This window comes from Lactuca virosa, chromosome 2, assembly GCF_052849685.1.
Source record: "Lactuca virosa cultivar CGN04683 chromosome 2, Lactuca_virosa_CGN04683_v6, whole genome shotgun sequence".
Classification (NCBI taxonomy): domain Eukaryota; kingdom Viridiplantae; phylum Streptophyta; class Magnoliopsida; order Asterales; family Asteraceae; genus Lactuca; species Lactuca virosa.
This window is the reverse complement of record NC_136427.1, coordinates 274,150,731-274,170,754: the sequence shown is the minus strand read 5'-3', so window position 1 is coordinate 274,170,754 and position 20,024 is coordinate 274,150,731. Positions and strand designations below refer to the sequence as shown.

The following is a 20,024-nucleotide window of genomic DNA, read 5'->3' as shown; positions in this document are numbered from 1 at the left end:
AATTATAAGGAATATTACCATAATTAAATATGAAATGTATTAATAATCTCCATGATAAATATATTTTACATTTAATTATCGTAATATTTTTCATTATTAATATTTTTTATATATATGCCTTTAGGGCACATATTAGAAAACCCCTTTAAAATTTTACAAAATTAGTATTTTTTTTTTATCATTTTTCTTTACTTTTTAGTTTTTGCTTAATGATTTTTTATTTTAAATATCCGATTTTCTCGCCTTTTCTTTTATTTCACATTTTACTGTAAAAGAGATTTTTCTTTTAATATATAGTAGGTAGGATATAGTAGTAAAAAAGTTAGTGTTTTTTTTTCATTTAAATAAAATAAAAAATAAATAAATAAAAAAACCCAAAACCGTAGGTTTTTAGACGAAACAGTAGATCATTTTTAATCTACTATTTGGGAAACAGTAGACTTCTCAGAGGAAACAGTAGACCATTTTTTCGTCTACGGTTTCGTAGTGAAAAACAAAAAAAAAAAAAATCTTTATATACTAAAATCAAAACAGTAGTTAAATGGGCGAAACAGTAGACCATTTTAACCACCTTCGGTTTCGTGGGCTAGTTTGGGACAAATCCTAATTTTTGGCTAAAAAGTGAGAAGTCATTAATAGGTTAGATTATTAATTTTCCCTATTATATTCCACTTTCTTAATTTAACATGGTTCCCCAAATTTAACCAAAAGAAATTCTTTCGCAAAGGAGCAAAACAAAAAGCAAGCCCAAAAAACATAAGGTGCAACTTTTCTTCATTTCATTACAAGACCCAAAAAAACTTCCAAATCTGCATAGCAGTGAGCTTCATGACAAAAATCTGCAATTCTATGTAAAAATCACTAAATTATTAGTTAAAAACAACTAAAAACATGTCAAAACAGCAAAAAAAAAAAAAAAAAAAAAAAAAAAAAAAAAAAAAACAGCAATACTGATGCTGTAAAAAACTGCAATATTTGTGCTGTCAAAAACAGCATAAAACAGCAGCAAATACATGCTGTCAAAAAAAAAACAGTATAAAAAACTGCAATATTTGTGCTGTCATACATATGCAAAATAGTATAGTGGTGCTTTTTAAAATATATGAGAAGCAGAAAGATGGGCACCCCCCACAAGTCCACAACCATGATGAAACAAAACACAAATTTGCCAAAAAATACCACTTCTTTCAGAATCAAAATCCAACACATTTACATAAAAACCAGGTCCTATACATACATAAACCTCATACATGTTTTCCCTTTTCAACTTTTCTACCAATCCCCATCTTCCGTCATTTACACTTGTCTCTTTACAACCCCCCATCACAATAAATCAAAACCCCGTCTACAACCCTCCCTCTCTCTCTCTCTCTCTATGTCCCCTATATTTGGTATTTACCATACCATTCATCATATTCACATAGAGATCATCGTTCTTTATAGAAACTGGAATGTTTCACTTTCAAGATCTTGAACTCGATGATGCAATGTGCTTTTCTGCAAATATAAGCAAAATGAAAAATTCTTTCATGAGAAAAATATAATATAATAATAAAATAAACAAAGAAATCTTGAATTAGAAACATGTTTCTAAATTCTCACCTCCTGAAGTGACTAGCTTTTCCACACGAGAGACAATGTGTTTACCAAACGTGTACCGTTTTAGAGCCGCCAAGTGGACTTTTATACGCGAGAGGATGAGTTCACGTGTCTGGTCATCACAAGTTTCTAGAACCTTCTGGACAACGTAATTTCCAAAAGGATCTTTCATCATTGCCTATAGTTTTGTTTTGCATTACAACAAACTCAGTTACCAAAAAGACAATGTGTTTTTTATTTTTACAAAAAAAAAAAAGTTGCTGACCTGTAATGGCTCATTTTCATCGGTGGAACCAAGCATTTCGTTTACAAGAAGTTGGCGTTCATCCGGGCTTCCATAAGTTAAGCATTTCTCAACAACATTTGAAGCAAACTTTTGCAGACTCATCTTCACTGTTTCTCCTGCAATCTTGTTGATGATAGCTGATCGCTCATGGGGTTTTCCATGTTGTAGTACATGCTAATTATAATCAAACAACAATATTATATCAATTAATTCAATCTCAAATCACAAATATATTCAAAAGGTGAGTGAGTACCTGAATAACATAATTTCCATATTGGTCTTGTGCTAGAGTACAAACCGAGTTCATGATTTCATCCATTACAGCTTTTGTATTTTGATCATTACAGTGCTCCAATACCCTCTGTACTTTCACATATAAGAATAAGAAGAAGAAGAAAAATGAAAGTTTTTTTTTTTTTTAAATATACCTGAATGACTCGACATCCATAAGGATGTGATGAAAGAGAAACAACTTGTCCAAAGAAAGAAGAAACTATAAACTGAACACGATCTTGAGGCACACATTCAATACATTTCTGGATTACATGATTACCATTCTGATCACGAACACATTTCATGATTGAACCATGAAGCTCAGCCACCATTTCTGTCTGTTGATTAACTTCAACAACCTCCAATGCCTGAGTATAAATCCATGTTATGAATTATTCATCAATATGTGATGACTGATCTTTAAGAAAGATTATGTGCTTTTTGACAAAAATAAAAAAAAAATCTACCTTCTGAATAACTCTGCAACCATACATTTGAAGGCTAAGAGGCAAAACATGGCCGATGAGTTGACCAGCTAACTCCCTTCTTTGACTTTTTGTGCCATGCTCAAAGAACTGAAAGTGTATGTACAAAATGTTTAAGTATACAACACTGTGAAAGAATTAGACATGAAAGGATGATGAATGTACTTTTTGTATGACATAATTTCCAAACACATCAGTCATCAAACTACGTGCATGAGGGACAATTTCGGGAAATATTATATTCTTTTCTTCAACTGTGGCCGATTCAAGCTTCTGCTGAATAAACCTGCTTCCATATTGATCGGTGCTATAACATAAAAGGGAAAAAAAAAAGAACAGAGTCAATGATGCATAAATCATAACTGAATATGAATGAAAAAGACTTAATTTCCATACCTAAACTCAATCACATGATCAACAACATCAGAGAGTTCAAAAGACTTGTTTTTGTTGTTCTTGAGCTCATCCAACAATGAAGAAACATATCTTCTATCTAAGCTCATATCACCTTCCGGATTCCAAGATCCAGAAACTCCACCCACTGAATTTCTAAAAGCAGGAGCAAATTGTTGTGACAACTGTCTAGATCCAACTGCTGAACGTGTAGAATTTTCAAGTAAGTTTCCTTGATATGGAATGCCATGATTATATGTGGGATTCCCATATAGATGATTTAAGCTTCCAGATCTTCCAAAAAGTGGCGAACTGTATTGTTGGTTATGTTGAGCAAGCAGTGCTTCAAGATACACTTTCTGAAGAGCCTGCATATCTTCATGGCCATGTGAAACAACAAAATTATTACATCCCAAAGGAAGATTAGCCGAGTGTGTGTTGACCACGCATTGACCATGGCGTGAACCCATGATTGGTGAATGAAAGTTAGATACAGGTGGGTAGTTACATCGCCTCAAAAATTGCCCCTTTCCAGCTGTGTTTAAAGCTGAAGCTGAAAATACATATTAAAGAATGTAAACATGAATTAAAAGATTAAGTTTATGGATTTATAAAGTCTAACAAATTACCTGAAGCAAGATGATTAATCGGAGCAGAATATCTAGCAGGAATCTGACTAGACAAATCCATAAAGTTATCGACTTGATTACATATTCTGGAATTTTCTAAATTTGCAAATTCATACATGTTCCTGTGAGAATTTAGGTCAGCAGAAGAAGCTGCCCTTCTGTGAAAGTTAACTGGTCCATCAATGGCTGACTTTCCAACACTCAAGTCAGGTAAGTTTGCATTGTCCCTATGAAAATCATATTTCGAATGCATTCCAAGGTTGTCTTTCCTTGAGTTATCAGCAACCTGATGCTGAAAACTTAGCCTCTGATCATTTATAGCATCAAGGTAACTAGATTGTGAATGATTATTATCTCCATCAGGAAGACGGGGTTTTGAGAGATTTAAGCCAGATAAAGAAGATGCAACATCTGTAACCTCATTTACTGTATTTCCTCCTGCAATGCATCTTTTACTCAGAGGAGGCATGCCAGGAGTAGGGGCTTTTCTGACCAATTGAGTGTCAGGTGTTCTACTTCTTGACAAAGATGAACCAACAGCAGGTGCAAAAGATTGTGGAACAGATGAATTCATGTTCTTGAATCTTGATGGATCTTGTGAAGTTTCTTTTTCATTACATAAACTTGATGAATGAGAATTAGATACGCCCCTCATGTTCATAACATCACTGATTGCATTCTGGCTTGCAGGACGAGAAATTCTATTGGATGAGGATGCAGGCTGTTCTAGTCCTTCCTGTAGAAGAAGACAAGAAATTAAGTCAATCCAATTAAAAATTTATAATGTTGATATGAACATTTGTAGGATATGAATAATGTATATTCACCTGAAGAATATCTGCAAAGCTTTTTCTTCTACCACCCATTCCAGGAGCTGTTAAACCAATCAAACCATCACCTCTTTCAATCCATTCAGCAGAGTTTTTGTGGGGAAGATGAAGCTGATTCTTCCTCATTTCCATGAATTCAGATTCTGCATCCTTGTGTATACCTTGAAAACCAGGCTGCATTGAAAACAATGAAGAACTACCACTGCCACTACCAATATCAGTATGATCACTACTCACATTCTTCTTCCACCAATCCCTGGTTCCTTCAGAAGATGAGCCTCCTACCTGAAACCTTTGAGCAACTCGCCAATCCTCTTTAGACAGCAATGGAGGAGGGAGCCTTGGATTAAAGTTTCCATGTGCATAATAATATGCTAAATACATTGGGTGAGATCGAAGTTCTTCTTCTGTCAACACTCCTCCATTCCAATTGGTACTATTATTAATACTACTATTTCTGTTATCAATTTGCACAAGATCAGAGTCCCTAAATAAGCTTCCAACTGCACTTAAAGATCCCTCAACAGTTGGTGGAGCGCTACCACTCCTATTCATATTCAGATCTCTTTGTTGATCACCAACCACCACCCTACTATCCCTTTGACTAAGTATCAATTCAAGCTCACTCTCTAAACTATTATCTGAATTTCCTGTTAAAGCTTTCATCATACCCTCTTCCATGTTATTCACATCCAAAAACCCTAATTTTCCAATGCCAACCAAATCAAGACAATTTACTACTCTAACACATCACACATGGCGTACCTGTAAGCATTTATACAGATAAAGTGTTATCCACCCTTCCCTAAACTGGATCAAAACACAAAAGTTATACACATATAGTCATATACAAAGAGTAAATTCCGTTCACAGATAATCAATCAGGGGAAGAATTAAAAAAACCAAATGTATAATACAAAAAAGCACACTCATCGGCAATCACAAATTCCTACGAACATCCATGATTGCAAATAAATTTCGGAAAAATTACGGATATAAATGGGAGATGGAATGAAACTTACGGTTGTGTTTTTGTTAGGGTAGAACGTTGAATCAGGGTGCTGGATAAATCTCACGTGAATCATATGTTCCTATGAATCTCACAAATCTAGGAAGGAGTTTGGAAACTCGTGAAGAATTAAAAAGTAAAAGTAAGAATAATGAATTAATGAAATGAAAAAGGCGAAGGAGGTGGAGATTTTTCGAAATTTCGTTAGAGATTCATTAATGTGAATTGTGTGTATGAAGAAGAGATTACTGAATTCCTATTCAAGAAAATTGGCGTTGGGGGATCATTTGACTTATAGGTTTACGTGCATGGGAGACCTGGGCATACTCTCCCTGTCTTCCATTAATGGCATCTTATTATTATTTTTTTTTTATAGGTTTAAACAAATACTAATTTGTTTTTATTTAGAGAATTTATTTGAAGGTTTATTTATGGTAACTCGAAAAATAATGGCAACTTAGTAATGATATATAGTGATAATTATAATTAATATCGGAAATAGTGCTCAACGGGTGATAAGAAATTATAAATTTGTCATAAAAATTCAAAACTATAAACCCATGAGAATTAGAAACTCCTTGGCTTAAGTATTTATGTTACATAAAAGATATATTTAAATATTTAACCGTTTAATATTTTTTTCATATATGATCTATGGATAAATAGTAAAAATTAAACATTTTGTAAAAACATACCACAAAACTCAGGACCTGCAAATATAGAATCAACTTCTAGCATTCAATCTTAAAACTTTCCGGTATTTATTGCTTTAGAATAATGAAGTTTCTCATTTTGGAATAGTTTCTTATAAATAATTTTATTATTTAAAAAAGAACAAGATACATGCACCAAAAGTCCAACATAACTATTAGCACAAATTGCAATAAAGTCGTTAAGTTAATCGAAATTTAAAACCGTATTTTTTTTTCTTTCAATTAAGTCATTATATTTACAATTTTATTACAATATCAACCGAATGACCGGTTCTCTCTGTTCTCCCGGTAACTATTTTTCCCAAATTGCAATAAAGTCACTAAGTTTATCAAAATTTCAATTTTGACACCGTGTTTTGTTTTTCTTAATTATGTCATTACATTTACAATTTTATTGTAATGTCAACCAATTGACCGATTACCATCGATCTAGCAGGTTACCAAATAAATAACATGACAATACCGTGATGTGAAAGTCGTGCCGGATCTTATGTGGCAAGATTGAGTTTCAAATATAGGGTTTGCATCGAACCTAATTCCACATATCTCCTTCTCTTGTTTCTCCTTTTCTCGTGAGAGTATTTCTTCACAAATATTGTCTGAAAGTCGATCCAGTGGTTCAAACTCACGTAAAAGTTAGTGAAAAGGCGTGTTCACCATTTCAGAGGATGTTATTGTTGTTTAGAAACTCGAATTATACCACAAGTAAATGAAGACCCATTACAAGGTCGATCAAGGAGATGCTTAGTGAGTTTGTAAGTGAGTTTTAACCATTAGACCGACCTTCAAACGATATATGTGAAGAAATACTCTGACGAGAAGAGGAGAAAAAAAGGAGATATGTGAAATTGGGTTCGATGCAAACCCTATATTTGAAACTCAATCTTGCTACATAAGATTCGACATGGCTTCTACATCACAATATTGTCACGTAATTTATTTGGTAACCTGCTAGATTGATGGTAACTGGTCAATTGGTTGACATTGCAACAAAATTATAAATGTAATGACGTAATTAAAAAAAACAGAACACATTGTCAAAATCAAAATTTTGGTAACTTAATGACTTTATTGCAATTTAGGAAAAATAGTTATCAGGAGAACTAGTCATTCATTTGATATTGCAACAAAATTGTAAATATAATGACTTAATCGAGAGAAAAAAATTACGATATCAAAATCAAAATTTTCAATTAACTTATTCACTTTATTGTAATTTTCTATAACTATTATATGTATTTTTCTAATAACATGTGATATACATGTCTCATTTATAATGATTAATAGATAATTTTTAAGGATAATATAGTAATTATATGATATACATGTCTCATTTATAATGATTAATAGATAATTTTTAAGGATAATATAGTAATTTTTAATGTCCTCTGTTATGTCCTAGCATTACCAAATCCAACACATACACTATGTCCAGTTCAATCATGTCCGGTCCAATCTAATATTATATGTGTACCAAACACTAATAGAACATAATTAGATATTTTGACCAATAACCATGCAATTCTTTCCGCCCACAAAATTGTAGCATTCAACTTAATATCAACTTCAATAGAAGTATTTAATTATTTATGAAAGGTCTAAAATAAGCTTTAATGCCTAAATAAAACGTTGATAAAACGAAAATCAAGATAAACAAATATTAATGTTTAAAAAATCAAATAAAAAGTAACTTTTCAAAAGAAAGTTGGGGTTTTCAAACAAAAAAAAACATGGTACATTTTTAGATAAATGGTGTATAGTATTTTATCAAATAGCTTTTTAACACGAAGACATAAAAATAATGTGATTTTAACGTCGTCAAATATTTTGGATAACTTAGACTAATACGATATTCAAAGGGATTTAAGCTAAATGTTTGGTACACTGGAACTAACTCTTTTTTTTTTTTTTTTTTTTTTTGGGTTGCTATATTTGACAAACCACAAGATAGTTTATAAACTAGCTTTTTAACAAGCTTATGCAATTTTTTTTGAAGTTCTCCAAAATATACCATATATTAGTTATATATAAACAAACTCATCGTTCCATTCATTCCTCAAAACCATCATTCTCTCCTATCAACCACACCTCTCATAGTTCTCTAAACACAATGATAAACATATGAGTTTAAAATCAATTACAAAAGATCCATCGCTTTAGAAATAGGTATAACATCGATGGTGATAATAACTAATAATTGTTAGCAAGAAAATTGATATCAATTTAGATTTGGTTGTGGTTCTTTTATCAATTAGAACAAAAGATTGTTCTTATATTCGACTTATTGTACTCACCCTAGTTTAGGAGATGGATTTGGTGGAGATATATTATGATAAATAGATGGTTTATTGACAAATTGTAGATGTAGATCAAATGATAATTTGGCCCACATATATGATCTATTTATATTTGTTCTTTGATATATATATATATATATATATATATATATATATATATATATATTGCTAAAAATTCAATCCCAATAATTCATACGGAGTTGTATTTTATTTTACTAATATGTCTGGTATAAATGACTCTAGCCTCTAGATATCTACGGCATTACACATGAAATGTACTAAGCATTTGTTTAAAATATTGTTTTGTCTACCGAGCTTTTTTAATGTCATTATATTTCTTCGCTAGCTTATCATATAATTTTTATCAAACATTATTACAAATATTACTTATAAAAAGTGTAATGAACACGGTCATATAGATGGTAAATATGGAGTATAAGAGTAGTAGCCTAGTAGGCCGTTATAGAAAGATATAGAAATTGCAATACACAGAGCCCCAAAGCATAACGATCATAACTAATTAATTTATTCAAAAAGTACACACGAAAAGGAACATCCCCTCTTCATGCTAAATTGCTAATAGCATAGAGAGGAGAGACAAAATTTCATTTTAAACATTCCAACATACAAACAACAATAATTAACAATATCCCATTAAAAGGGTGTCCTAATCTATTTGTATACTCATAAAGATCAACACTCAAATCAAAGCTTAAATATAGATAAGTATCAAAACAACTGTCGAATTATCTCTGATAACGCTGTATAGGTTCCAATAACGGAAGACACAGACCCAACAACAATGATGAATACACACACTGATACCTACCAATCAAACCAAAACAGACACAATTAGAATTAATTAGTAATTAAACAAATAGATATTTATATCTTTGTACCTGAAAGCGAGTTGTTTTTCCCTTTAAAATGCTCAAAAAGCAAACACAAGGAAGTATCAACGTCTGCAACAAAAACACCCCACATTAATTTTTAGTATATTTTATTTATTTTGATTGCCCTTTGAATCTAGGAAAAAGGCAAGTGCTAAAGCAGAAAATTGTAGACAAATAAGAATATACCACTAGCATAGTGAGTAAAGATCCAATCAATGACATCACAAGACCTGTAGAAAGAAAAAAAAAATGAACATCTTTAGCTTACATTTATTTATTTAGCGTAATTTACATTTTTGGTCCATGAGTATAGCTGATTTTTGCAATTTTGGTCTCTATTCCAAGTAGAACGACTAGTTTTAGTCATCTGAGTATTAACCGATTTTCGCAATTTTGATTCCAAATTATAGTCCTTTTACATGAAATGAGGCCTGAAATTGCAAGAGATGAAGAAAAAAAATCGACTATACTGAGGGACAAAAATGTAATTTAGTGTTGTGAGTACGGGATGTGGGAGTTGAAGTTACCAAAGAAGGGGATGGAGAGGGCTACAAGCAAAGTAGAGAAGACTAATGCTGTTCTAATGAGGATGGAGTAGACATGAGACTTCATATGGTTTGATGGTATCAACTCCTCAAGACTCATAGCTACAGGAGATATGGTCAACGCATATTTGGTAAATGGGTTGACCACCTACAAAACAATAAATAAATGGAGAGGAAATAAGTTATTATTTATTTATTTTTTTAAAACAAAAGTCTGATAATGTTTTTCAAGTTAAATTAAATACCGTAGTCCAGACAGCAACTTTAGAGGCAATCAGATTTGTGGGGAGGTTTAGGGTATATTGTGATTCTGTTGATTCACCAAACATCATGTATCCCATTATAGCCACTGCAGCATAAAGAACAGCACAGCTCCCAAAGCTGCCCATAAAAATTTAATAAACTTGTGTTTTAGCATGTAAAAGAAAAAGTAGCTAAGGGTGATAAAATTAGCATACCTGGCTAAGAGTACCATTGGAAATTGACTTCTTTTTGCCATTGATGTATAGATATTAGGAAACACTGCATGTCCTGAATAACAGTACCCATAAAGGCCTATGGCAACAGGGAAAGTCGATAGGTTTAAGGTTTTTGTGGTCTCAATTTGAAACCCCACATCATCCACTAACCCAACCCAAAACAAGCAAATCGCCACTAGAATTGATGCGATAACTCCACCAGCTGGATTAAAAACAAAAATGATTTGACTGTAAAGGTTTATTATAAACCATTTTGATTTTGATCTTCTGTTAATAAATATTAAGTTTTACCAGATATGTAACTGAGAACACTCATGTTGCGTAGCCAAACTGTGGGAAGGACAGCCAGAGTGATCATAATTGCAAATAAATAATGCGCGTTTACTATATATCCTCCGAGGTTTAAATGTGCATTCGGAAACAGAGACGATAGGTTATCACTCTCCAAGATAATATATTCAACACAACATGCCTTCAGTGAAAGAAAAAAAAAACTAACTTAAAACATAGAATCAAGCCAAATTAAGTAAAACCAAGTTGGTGTCAGATTAGATATACTTACGTACAACTCCACGTACAATATTATCTGCAGTAAAAACAGAAACCAAGAGAAAAAGGGTAAATTGGTCAGAAACAAGACTTTAATGTTTTTTTTTTTTGTTGATGTATTAAGTAAACTTACAGAAATGATGAGACGTCCGAGAGTGCCAAAAGCAGCCTGGCCAATATCTGGATAGGTCTCGAGGCCAGGTTGACTATCTAAGCAGTATCGAAGGAGGATACCAGTGTAGAAAGAAAGGACACCAAAGATGAACAATAATGACAATCCTACCCATCCTCCTTCTTTCACTGCAAAAGGAGTTGAAAGAAGTCCAACTCCACAAAGAACATTTATGCCTACACAGTACACAAAAAAGTCATCATGAGAAATTTTTTATTATGTAAAATGTCAAATGACAAACGTAACTTGATGCTTATATGCAATTATGATCCAGAGATCCGAATCAAACTTGCATGTCTTCTAAGAGAATTCAAACGTGTGGCCAAACGTGGCCTTGGTTAAACTGGGACCAAAAAGTTGTTGGGGTCCATTAATACCATCTTAATCAGATGATGGGTGAATGAAATAAAATCTACAAATCAGAAATTGTCCTTCAGGACCCAGAATATGATGGGGCTCCATGGAGTAAACCTAAGACAGAACTAGGACCAATAAATAAATACTACATAACTAATAAACATGCCAATACTATAAGCAATTAATATTACACATACCATTAAGCACAGATTGACCATAAGAGCTCTGCCTGGAAAGAGGAAGTTCATGTGAAGCCTTAGAAGATTTGTGATAATGTGGCAACTTCTTAGCAGATGATCCTCGTGGAGGAAGAAGAGAATGAGAACTACTACGCCTTTCTTGTGGCTGCTGGTTGTCTGTTGATGGTGGCAAGAAAGGTTTGCTTAAACTTGGGAGTATCTCAGGAGTGTGTCTTCTTGTCAGCGTTGAGGAAAGGAATGAACTGCCTAATCGAGACAAGTTGGGAGTCCCCAGAAAGTTCAGGCTCGGGGATGGCACGCTGCTGTACAGATCTATCGATTGCCTGAAACATCCATCATACAACCCAAGGAAAATCTTTAACAAAACTACTTTCTTTTGATTCAATATCATACAACTAGATCTTGTTACAAATCGATCACTGCTAATCTTAGTTTGTATCAGATCTTGTTAAGTTTAGTGTATTTGTTGTTTTCTGGTACAAAAAATGTTTCAGAATTCACATAATCCAGTTTGATCATGTCGGTATAACAAGATTCAGTATTCAAATGAATTCAGAATTTAAGTGGAATCTTATCAATTGTTGAATGTATAAGGAATTAAAGTAGAATCCAAAAAAGTGGGATGGGGTCATACCTGTAACTTTGAGGCCACGATGGGTTTAAGGAACTAGGTTTGCTTTGATGCTGAGGGTTATCGTCGGAATAATTTGAAAATTCCGAATCATTCCCATCGTCGTCACCTCTAATGGAGTCCTTGTCTTCCTCATCATCTTCACTCTCGATGAAAAAGGCTTGATCTGATACTGAATTCTTCATTTTCTCACAAATTTCCTAGCCTTCTTTTCAGATCTACGAGACTTCAAACAAAAGAGGTTAATCTTGTGTAAGATAAGCTCTAAACAACATCAACTCAAACGAAGTTATGAAAAATGATGTATTTGACTATGTAAAATTATGTTGTGAACTGGATTTGGATCCATTAAAAAGGGGATAAAATCACGAGCGTGTGTATACACATCAAGCACATGGCAACATGCAAGATAACAGAGGCTAAACTCCTCAAAATTAGCACGCAGATTTATCGGAAATTCAAAAAATCCAGCAATGACTCGGCAAAATCTGGATATCACATGTAAAGAAATTCGAATCGAGGACTAAATTCAACGATAGAACTCCACAAATTAAGCTTTCAGATAGAAGTTAGTAGAAACGAAAAATAAAATTAACCTGATCCGATTTTAGGATTAAGAGCAAATGGACGAATGAAGTTAAAATGAGAACGAAAAGGAAAACGTCGATTACCACTACAATCAAAATCGAGATTTCAACGCGAATTCCGTGAATATAACCCAAAACCTCAAGGATGACCATATTAGCAAAAGATACAAAAAATATACATATACATATTCTACCTTTTTTAACAAGTGAATTAAGGCTGAGCTGGTGACAGTATCTGCAAAATTTCTTCCTGATTCGAAATTAAATCATACAAACAAACCCCCGCAAATTTCGCACCTTCTATACCAATAAAATCAGCTGAAAAACATGAATCTAAACAGAAAAAAACGAAGACATTGTTGTTCACCAGAGAGCTACTAAAACAGAGCGTTTGCCATCAGAGAAGAGAGTTCAAGAACAGAGTACTCTGTTTCTTCTGCTTGCTCTGTTGATGCCTCTCAGCTCTGCTAAATCTGCCATCCATTTTATAATGGCACGGCCATTGTTGCCCCCAACTCTCTCTCTCTCTCTCTCTCTCTCACACACACACACACACAATGTCGTGGCTTCTCACTCATTCGATTCGATTGTAGCTGACGAAGAAGGCGACAAAGATGCGTACTTGCCTGTGATTGGGGTCTAGCGTAGATTTTGACTCGTAAAACGGAGGCCACGTTCCAATTGAAGTTTCACAATTTTAATTAATCAAAAACAGAAAAAATAATAATAATAGCTGCTGTAAATATGTAACAAAAAAATAATAATAGAGTATCTGTTATCGTAATTGGTAAACATTTTTTTATAAGAGAAGTGATTCGTCCACCAGTTTTTTGTCATACATAACATTTTATGTATTATAGAGTTGTAGAATATAATATTTTTAAACACCAGTTGTTATGTACGGAGAAAAATTATTGTCTATAAATCATCTTTTTTTTAATAATCTATATCAACATAGCTCGACGTAACCCCACTGTAGAGAGGGAGACCCCCGGAAGCGTAAGAACGATTATTTTGGAGCCTGAGGGTGACGTGACATATACAACTATACACTGTTATAAAAATCGTCACAAAATAATCCCATATTTAGTAAATTTTTAGAATGGATAACGACTTAAATGGGTAATATAATTTTCGTCACAAAATAATTTCATTAAATTTGTTTAACTGTACACATTCAGTCTTTATTACCGATTATTCCAGGTAAATCGAAAAAAAATGATTTAATATAGTAATATATCTCTCACTTTTTACACATTTATTCTGTATTTTTTTTCACATTTAGCTCTTAATATTTTTTTTGTTGCAAAATAAATCCTAGTTGTTTTGTATATATTCAATACTTATGACCGGTTTGTTTAAGTTTTCTCACGACATCCTACATGAGACAATCATTAATGAGATGTTTGAGGTTATTGATGTTTATGACCACTGCAACCTTAGTTGCTTAGGTTTTGTGTTTCGTTTAGATCTTGTGTTTTCAATGTCGTAACTTCATACAATCTCGGGTTTTAACGATCTTTATATCCACTCGTTTGTATTTGTTGTGTTTTGGACATCATAACCTTTTCATCCAATCTCGGATTTTAATGATTTTTATATCCACGCGTTTGTATTTGAGTCTACTACAACTTTCGTTTTGATTACTCCCGTTAAAAGGCGGTATATTTTTTTACTTACGATCTTTATATACATGTGTTCTTTATGACTATATGTATGAACGTTTTTTTATAAAATCGTAAGTAAAAATATATTATTTTTTAACGTGAGTATTCTAAGTTGTTTGTTTGCTTAGGTCTTGTGTTTTGAACGTCGTAACTTCTTCACACGATCTTAGATTTTAACGATCTTTATATTCACGTGTTCGTCTTTAAGTTTACTACAACTTTCGTTTAGATTACTCCCGTTAAAAAGGTAATTTGATTTTACTTACGATCTTTATATACATGCGTTCTTTATGTGTAACGTCCCAAAAATACCGAGTAAAAATTTCATTTTTAGTAAGTCAAAACCATTCATTCATTAACCCAAAAGACAACTAGAGTAAAAATATTTTCAAAACATCATAGTAAAATCATAAACAATCAATGCGGAATAAATCTCTAGGGGATGCAATGCGATCAAGTTGGGCTCTTCCTTTTGAAACCATATGTACCTGCAAACATTTTAAACATAAACCGTAAACACAAAGCTTAGTGAGTTCCTTAAAATACCACATATCATACTAATCAGTGGGCCCAGCCCTGGGGTATATTCCAACCCAACATACAATCATGGGCCTAACCCTGAGGTATGTTTCAACCCAAACATGCAATAATGGGCCCAACCCTGGGGTTTGTCTCAACCCAATCATACCATAATGGGCCTAGCCATGGGGTTTATCTCAACCCAATCATACCATAATAGGCCCAACCCTGGGGTTTATTTCAACCCAATCATACATGCAATAGTCACAAAGATAGCTAGCATTCTACATAACACAATCCAGTGGGACGACATTAGTGCCTTCGACCCCTAAATACAATGAGAAGACTCACCTAAACTACTCAATAGAAGCCCAATAGCTACCTCAACATCAAAACAACCAACCCAAGCTTCCTAAAACCAAACCGAGACCAACGCTTAGTCAAAAACTCAATTCTACCAAAGTTTGACCAAAAGTCAAACTTGTCAAAAAGTCAACGGTCAAAGCTACGGTCAAAATTGCCAACACCAGCCCTCCATGTTGTGGCTTTCCTTGGCCACGTCGTGGGCACAAAATTCCAAAACAGTCGCTAATTCCCTAATCGCCACGTTGTGACAGCCTAAGGCTATGCCGTGGGGACTGGTCTGAATAGCTCAAACGAGCTTAATCCATTTCCTTCCAATTTCAAGAGCTCTAAAGCTCAGATCTAATCATTTCCAAGGTCTTATTGGATAAAGTTTCTAACTTTATCCATTAGGAAGACCCAAACCACTAAGATCTATACTTTAAGTCTCAAAGGGGCCCAAAAATGCATCTTTCTCAACTTAATCCATTAAGTCCAAGTCTCCTACTTCCATATCTGAATCAAAAGGATGTTTAGAGGGATAAAGTTTCCAACTTTATCCATAATAATGCCATAATCATTCAGGATCTAAACTTTAATACACCAAAATGGCCTAAAGGACCAAAATAACTTGCATGGCTTAAAGGGAAGGCAAAAGATCATAACTTTCCTAGTCCATGAGGTCCAAGAAACATTCCTAACTGATCAAAAGATCTTGGAGTCCACTCAACTCTAAGATCACTCATAAAATGGACCAAAAGTGCCAAAAACCCCAAATGACAAGATCTAAGGAACTAGATAGCAAGATTGGAACTTTATACTTACAATAGTCCACAAATGTAGTGTCTTTGATGGATCCAAACTTAAATCATCATTCCTTGCAACCAAAAGAACCTTCTTGATCTTTAAACTTCATCACAATATCATAAAAAGCACCCAAAAGAGGAGAAATGATAGAGGAGGAGCTCAAATCTTGAAGGTTGAGGCTAGGGTTTCTCCTAAGCGGTTCTAGAGGTGATGGAGGCTGATAAAATGGCCAAAAAAGTCAAAACCTTATGCTTAAATACGTTGAAAACCGTAAAAATCATGGGCTTGGGCCTAATAGACTGCCACACTGTGGGCTCTAATCCCCACTCTGTGGCGAGTGTTTTCACCCAAATCCACCTCAACTTTAAACAACCATAACTTCTTCATTTCAACTCGGTTTTCCGATATCTTTATATCCACAGAAAGGTATTGACGAGCCCACACTTATTTCTAGTTAATTTTGGCTTAACATATGTCGAAATAAAAACCATAATCCATGAAGGAAGTCTCAAACATCACTTTTCCCATTTTACCCTTTCACTCCAAAACACAAAGCAAAGGCTTAGATCACAAAACCAATGTTATCAACATCCGATAGGGTTTAAACCGTATTCCCATGAAGCCCAAGGCCTTTAATTGATTCATTTATTGTCCACAATCCCGAAATAAGAAACTTATTCGAAACAAGATATTATAGCTCTCCCCCACTTAAACTGGATTTTGTCCTCGAAATCCGTCTTGGTTAGGATCTCTAAAAACAATGTCAACATATTCCATAATCTCCCTCTATCCACTTCGAAATCAAGGAATCTATGTTGAGAAGTCAAGAGATCACTCGGAAACCCAAACCTGCCAACTAACAACCCAATACATTGAAAATGCTCAACCGCGACCACTATCCTTTTCTCCCTAACTTTAAAACCCAACTTCTAGTGAAAACCACTCAAACTGGGAACTCTCAAAACTATCACCACAAACCAACTCCATCAATATACTCCCCGAAATCGGGAACCCATCAGTCTAAGCTCCAGAAACCATGCCCTAATACTGATGATCATCCATTTTTAGTACTTAACCTTAGTCTCTGACTAGGAACCGTGAGAACAAGTAATCAATGCGCAAGGACAAGGTTTGAAAACTCAAACCTTGAGTTAATCTTTAAGATCAACGCCTGCTCTTAATGTATGGTTCCAGTTGAATCTGGTAATACCAGTTAAGACTTGAAGAAGATATTCAACAAAGTGTTCAAGTAATAAATGAAGAAAACTTAGAGTATAATCAACGCAAAGATACTTAAAGAACAAGAATAATGTTATGAAAGAACTTTGGCTTGAAGGAAAAGTGAAAGTGATGTAAAGAGAATAATTGCTATCTTTGGAGTAAAACGTGAGTTGTTCACTTGTTTATTAATGGTGAAGACATTCACTCCTGAAATAGTGATAGAGGAACATGGTACAAACTGAGAAACATTCCTAGGACTGGATAAAACTCAGTGTTTGACAAACTGTTATCCAAAAGATACATAAAAGAGAAGTCTTATGAATAGTTACATCAATAATAAGACAAAATACATTAAATGCTTAAACAGACTGTTAATCTCGGAATTGCCCTTCATCTCGGAACTTCAACTCATCTCGGACTCAGCTGACATCGGAACTTGATTACTTGTGATTGTTAGAGGTTCACTTTTCATGATTCAACAATCTCCCCCTAAGTGAACTTAGCAATCATGTCAGCTTAGCTGGCTTCTTCATTGATAAACACATAAGCTCTGTAGAGCCAATTTCGGACTTCCAGGTACCATTGGTGATGGATTTTTGAAGAATCATGGTGGGGACGAGATTCTTGTTTAGGACTCGGAAGAAATACTTCTTGTTGGTCTTCTTTTGCATGTAGACGTATCCCAACACTGGTTCATCAATTGGCCCTTCTGCCAGAATTTCTGCTTCAGGCAGCTTGTAGTCAATCTTGGCCAAAAACTTTTCAGCTTCGAACAGATGTGCAAGCTCGAAGTCACATCGGCAGAACTCAGAAACATATTCCTTTAGATAGTTCATTGCAACACTATAAGCAGTGATGCTCATTTGATCATTTTGGCGAGTTCGGAAGTAAGAAACAATCGTCAAAATGTCGTTTGGATTGATGGAGGGGAAGTCTACGTCCGTGATGGTGATTTGCTTTGATTTGTTCTGAAAGATGTAGTACCTATGCACTAAGCAATTCAAATCGAATTTGCTCTGAACTTTTCTTTCGAACCCAGAGATCTTTGTTATTCTCTTTCGAGACCACACTTCCTTTTGAGGTCGTGCATTCACTGAGTAGAATGTCTTCAATCTTTCTCTTTCTGTCCTGAAAATCATTTGAGGATCATCATCTGGGTGGAGTGGAGCAAACTTGATGTAATATCTTCCATAGGGAGAAATTGGGAGATCGAGTTGGTCTGCATCTTGCATTGGTAGATCATAATATATGAATGGCATAATATCCAAATCATGAATTATCCCTTCACGAAAAAGTAGGGATAAGCCCAACATTGGATTTGGATTGTCTTTAAGAGCTTGGATCCGGATGCACTCTTCAAGGGCTTGATCTATTTGGGCTTGTGACCATCCTTCAGACTTCTTGAAAGTCCGTTTAGGGCTGTGCGATTCCGAGACAGGCTTTTACCTTTGTCTTGATGTTGCTAGTTCAAGTCAGAGATGACTTGTTGAATGTTCTCAGTGATTGTGAACTTTGGAGGTGGAGGAATTAGAGGCTCTTCCGGGATGTCATCAGGCTTCCAAGAGGAGAACCTTCATCAATTGGAACAAATTCTTGGAGAGGGGATAGGAGGCTGCATGGACTGGGTAGCTCGAAATGCGTCGATTTGTGAGTTTGGTTTTCTCTCTGGCCAGTTCACGACTTCGTGGAAGAACGTCTGCCAAGGATGATGGTCAGGTCATAACGGACCATATCCTTTTCTCTTCCTCTGAAAGAATTTTCGCCGGAAAGTTTATTGGAGCTTGAATTCCAACCACGACATTTGTGATATATTCGACTTCATCATCATCATCATTGTATGAAGGGATACCTGTGGACAAAATTTGAAGTTCATCTTCATCATATTCATCTCGAAGACTAAACTCCGAGGCAGGTTTCCAAGGAATGGTATGACCCCTTTTGCTTCCTTCTCCCCCTCTTGCATCGGATGGGCCAGCTTCCAAGGAAAGTCTGGCTGATTCTTTGACTTCCGAGAGCCTATCAAACACCTTTTGGAAGCTTGTGTTCATCTGCTTTGTAAGGGCATCACAAGCTTCAACGGTAGGTGCTTGAGCTTTCAAGTGATTGAACAGGGAGGAAAATATGGAAAGCAACTCATCGAACTTGTTGTTCAGAACGTCAACTACGTTCTAACAAGCTCGGAGGAGTTTGAGGAGGACCTGCTGCATGATGAGATTCATTTCGTTCTTCTTTTTTATTTCCTTCTCTAACTTCTGAATCGGCTTCTCATGCCTGCCATGTGTTTGCTTGATCAGTTCGTTTGTGGCACTGATCATGTCTTCATGGATTTTTAGCATCGCCGAGGTGATGTCGATGTGGTGATCAAGGCTGGAGTTGTACTTTTGATCCACCTCTTACAATGTATGTTTGAACCTCAAAGAGATAAGCTAGTCTAGTTGCTCTGCCCTTTCATTATTTCTAGGGTCCAACTTTCTTTACTTCGAACAAGGATTGGAGGATAACATCAAGCTTGGTGTCGAGGCTAGAGACTTTAGCATCGAT

General features: G+C 34.7%; 2 protein-coding genes across 3 annotated transcripts; both read right to left on the bottom strand.

The window, feature by feature from the left end:
- Nucleotides 1-1,208: 1,208 nt before the first annotated feature.
- Nucleotides 1,209-5,652, bottom strand: PUM4 (pumilio 4). The gene is made up of 11 exons (XM_079080559.1): nt 5,518-5,652; nt 4,493-5,260; nt 3,666-4,401; nt 3,040-3,589; nt 2,809-2,950; nt 2,626-2,733; nt 2,314-2,526; nt 2,139-2,246; nt 1,865-2,059; nt 1,603-1,777; nt 1,209-1,497 (listed from the first exon to the last, which is right to left on the bottom strand). Exons 2-11 carry the CDS (start codon nt 5,174-5,176, stop codon nt 1,463-1,465), a joined length of 2,946 nt encoding a protein of 981 aa, XP_078936685.1. The 5' UTR covers nt 5,177-5,260; nt 5,518-5,652; the 3' UTR covers nt 1,209-1,462.
- A 3,361-nt stretch (nt 5,653-9,013) lies between these two features.
- On the bottom strand, nt 9,014-13,519 carry LOC145161116 (amino acid transporter AVT1C-like). 2 transcript variants are annotated; one of them, XM_079080557.1, is made up of 12 exons: nt 13,122-13,519; nt 12,344-12,566; nt 11,707-12,032; nt 11,114-11,328; nt 10,994-11,017; nt 10,723-10,903; nt 10,411-10,633; nt 10,198-10,333; nt 9,935-10,100; nt 9,594-9,637; nt 9,414-9,476; nt 9,014-9,339 (listed from the first exon to the last, which is right to left on the bottom strand). In XM_079080557.1, the coding sequence occupies exons 2-12, from the start codon at nt 12,523-12,525 to the stop codon at nt 9,244-9,246; spliced, it is 1,656 nt and encodes a 551-aa protein (XP_078936683.1). In that variant the 5' UTR covers nt 12,526-12,566; nt 13,122-13,519; the 3' UTR covers nt 9,014-9,243. The 2 variants fall into 2 exon arrangements, with proteins under 2 accessions (XP_078936683.1, XP_078936684.1); XM_079080558.1 differs by having other exon boundaries at nt 12,344-12,558.
- Between the last annotated feature and the right edge of the window lie 6,505 nt (nt 13,520-20,024).

What these genes read in the sequence shown, in the direction of transcription:
- PUM4 (XM_079080559.1), bottom strand. Translation starts at nt 5,176, where the DNA reads ATGGAAGAGGGTATGATGAAAGCTTTAACAGGAAATTCAGATAATAGT. An exon ending in GCTTTGCAGATATTCTTCAG is followed by an intron (nt 4,402 to 4,492) that starts GTGAATATACAT and finishes CTTCTTCTACAG; the next exon opens with GAAGGACTAGAACAGCCTGC. An exon ending in ATGGAAATTATGTTATTCAG is followed by an intron (nt 2,060 to 2,138) that starts GTACTCACTCAC and finishes GATTATAATTAG; the next exon opens with CATGTACTACAACATGGAAA.
- LOC145161116 (XM_079080557.1), bottom strand. Translation starts at nt 12,525, where the DNA reads ATGAAGAATTCAGTATCAGATCAAGCCTTTTTCATCGAGAGTGAAGAT. An exon ending in TGGTCAATCTGTGCTTAATG is followed by an intron (nt 11,329 to 11,706) that starts GTATGTGTAATA and finishes TGTACTGTGTAG; the next exon opens with GCATAAATGTTCTTTGTGGA. An exon ending in GAAAAACAACTCGCTTTCAG is followed by an intron (nt 9,340 to 9,413) that starts GTACAAAGATAT and finishes TTTGATTGGTAG; the next exon opens with GTATCAGTGTGTGTATTCAT.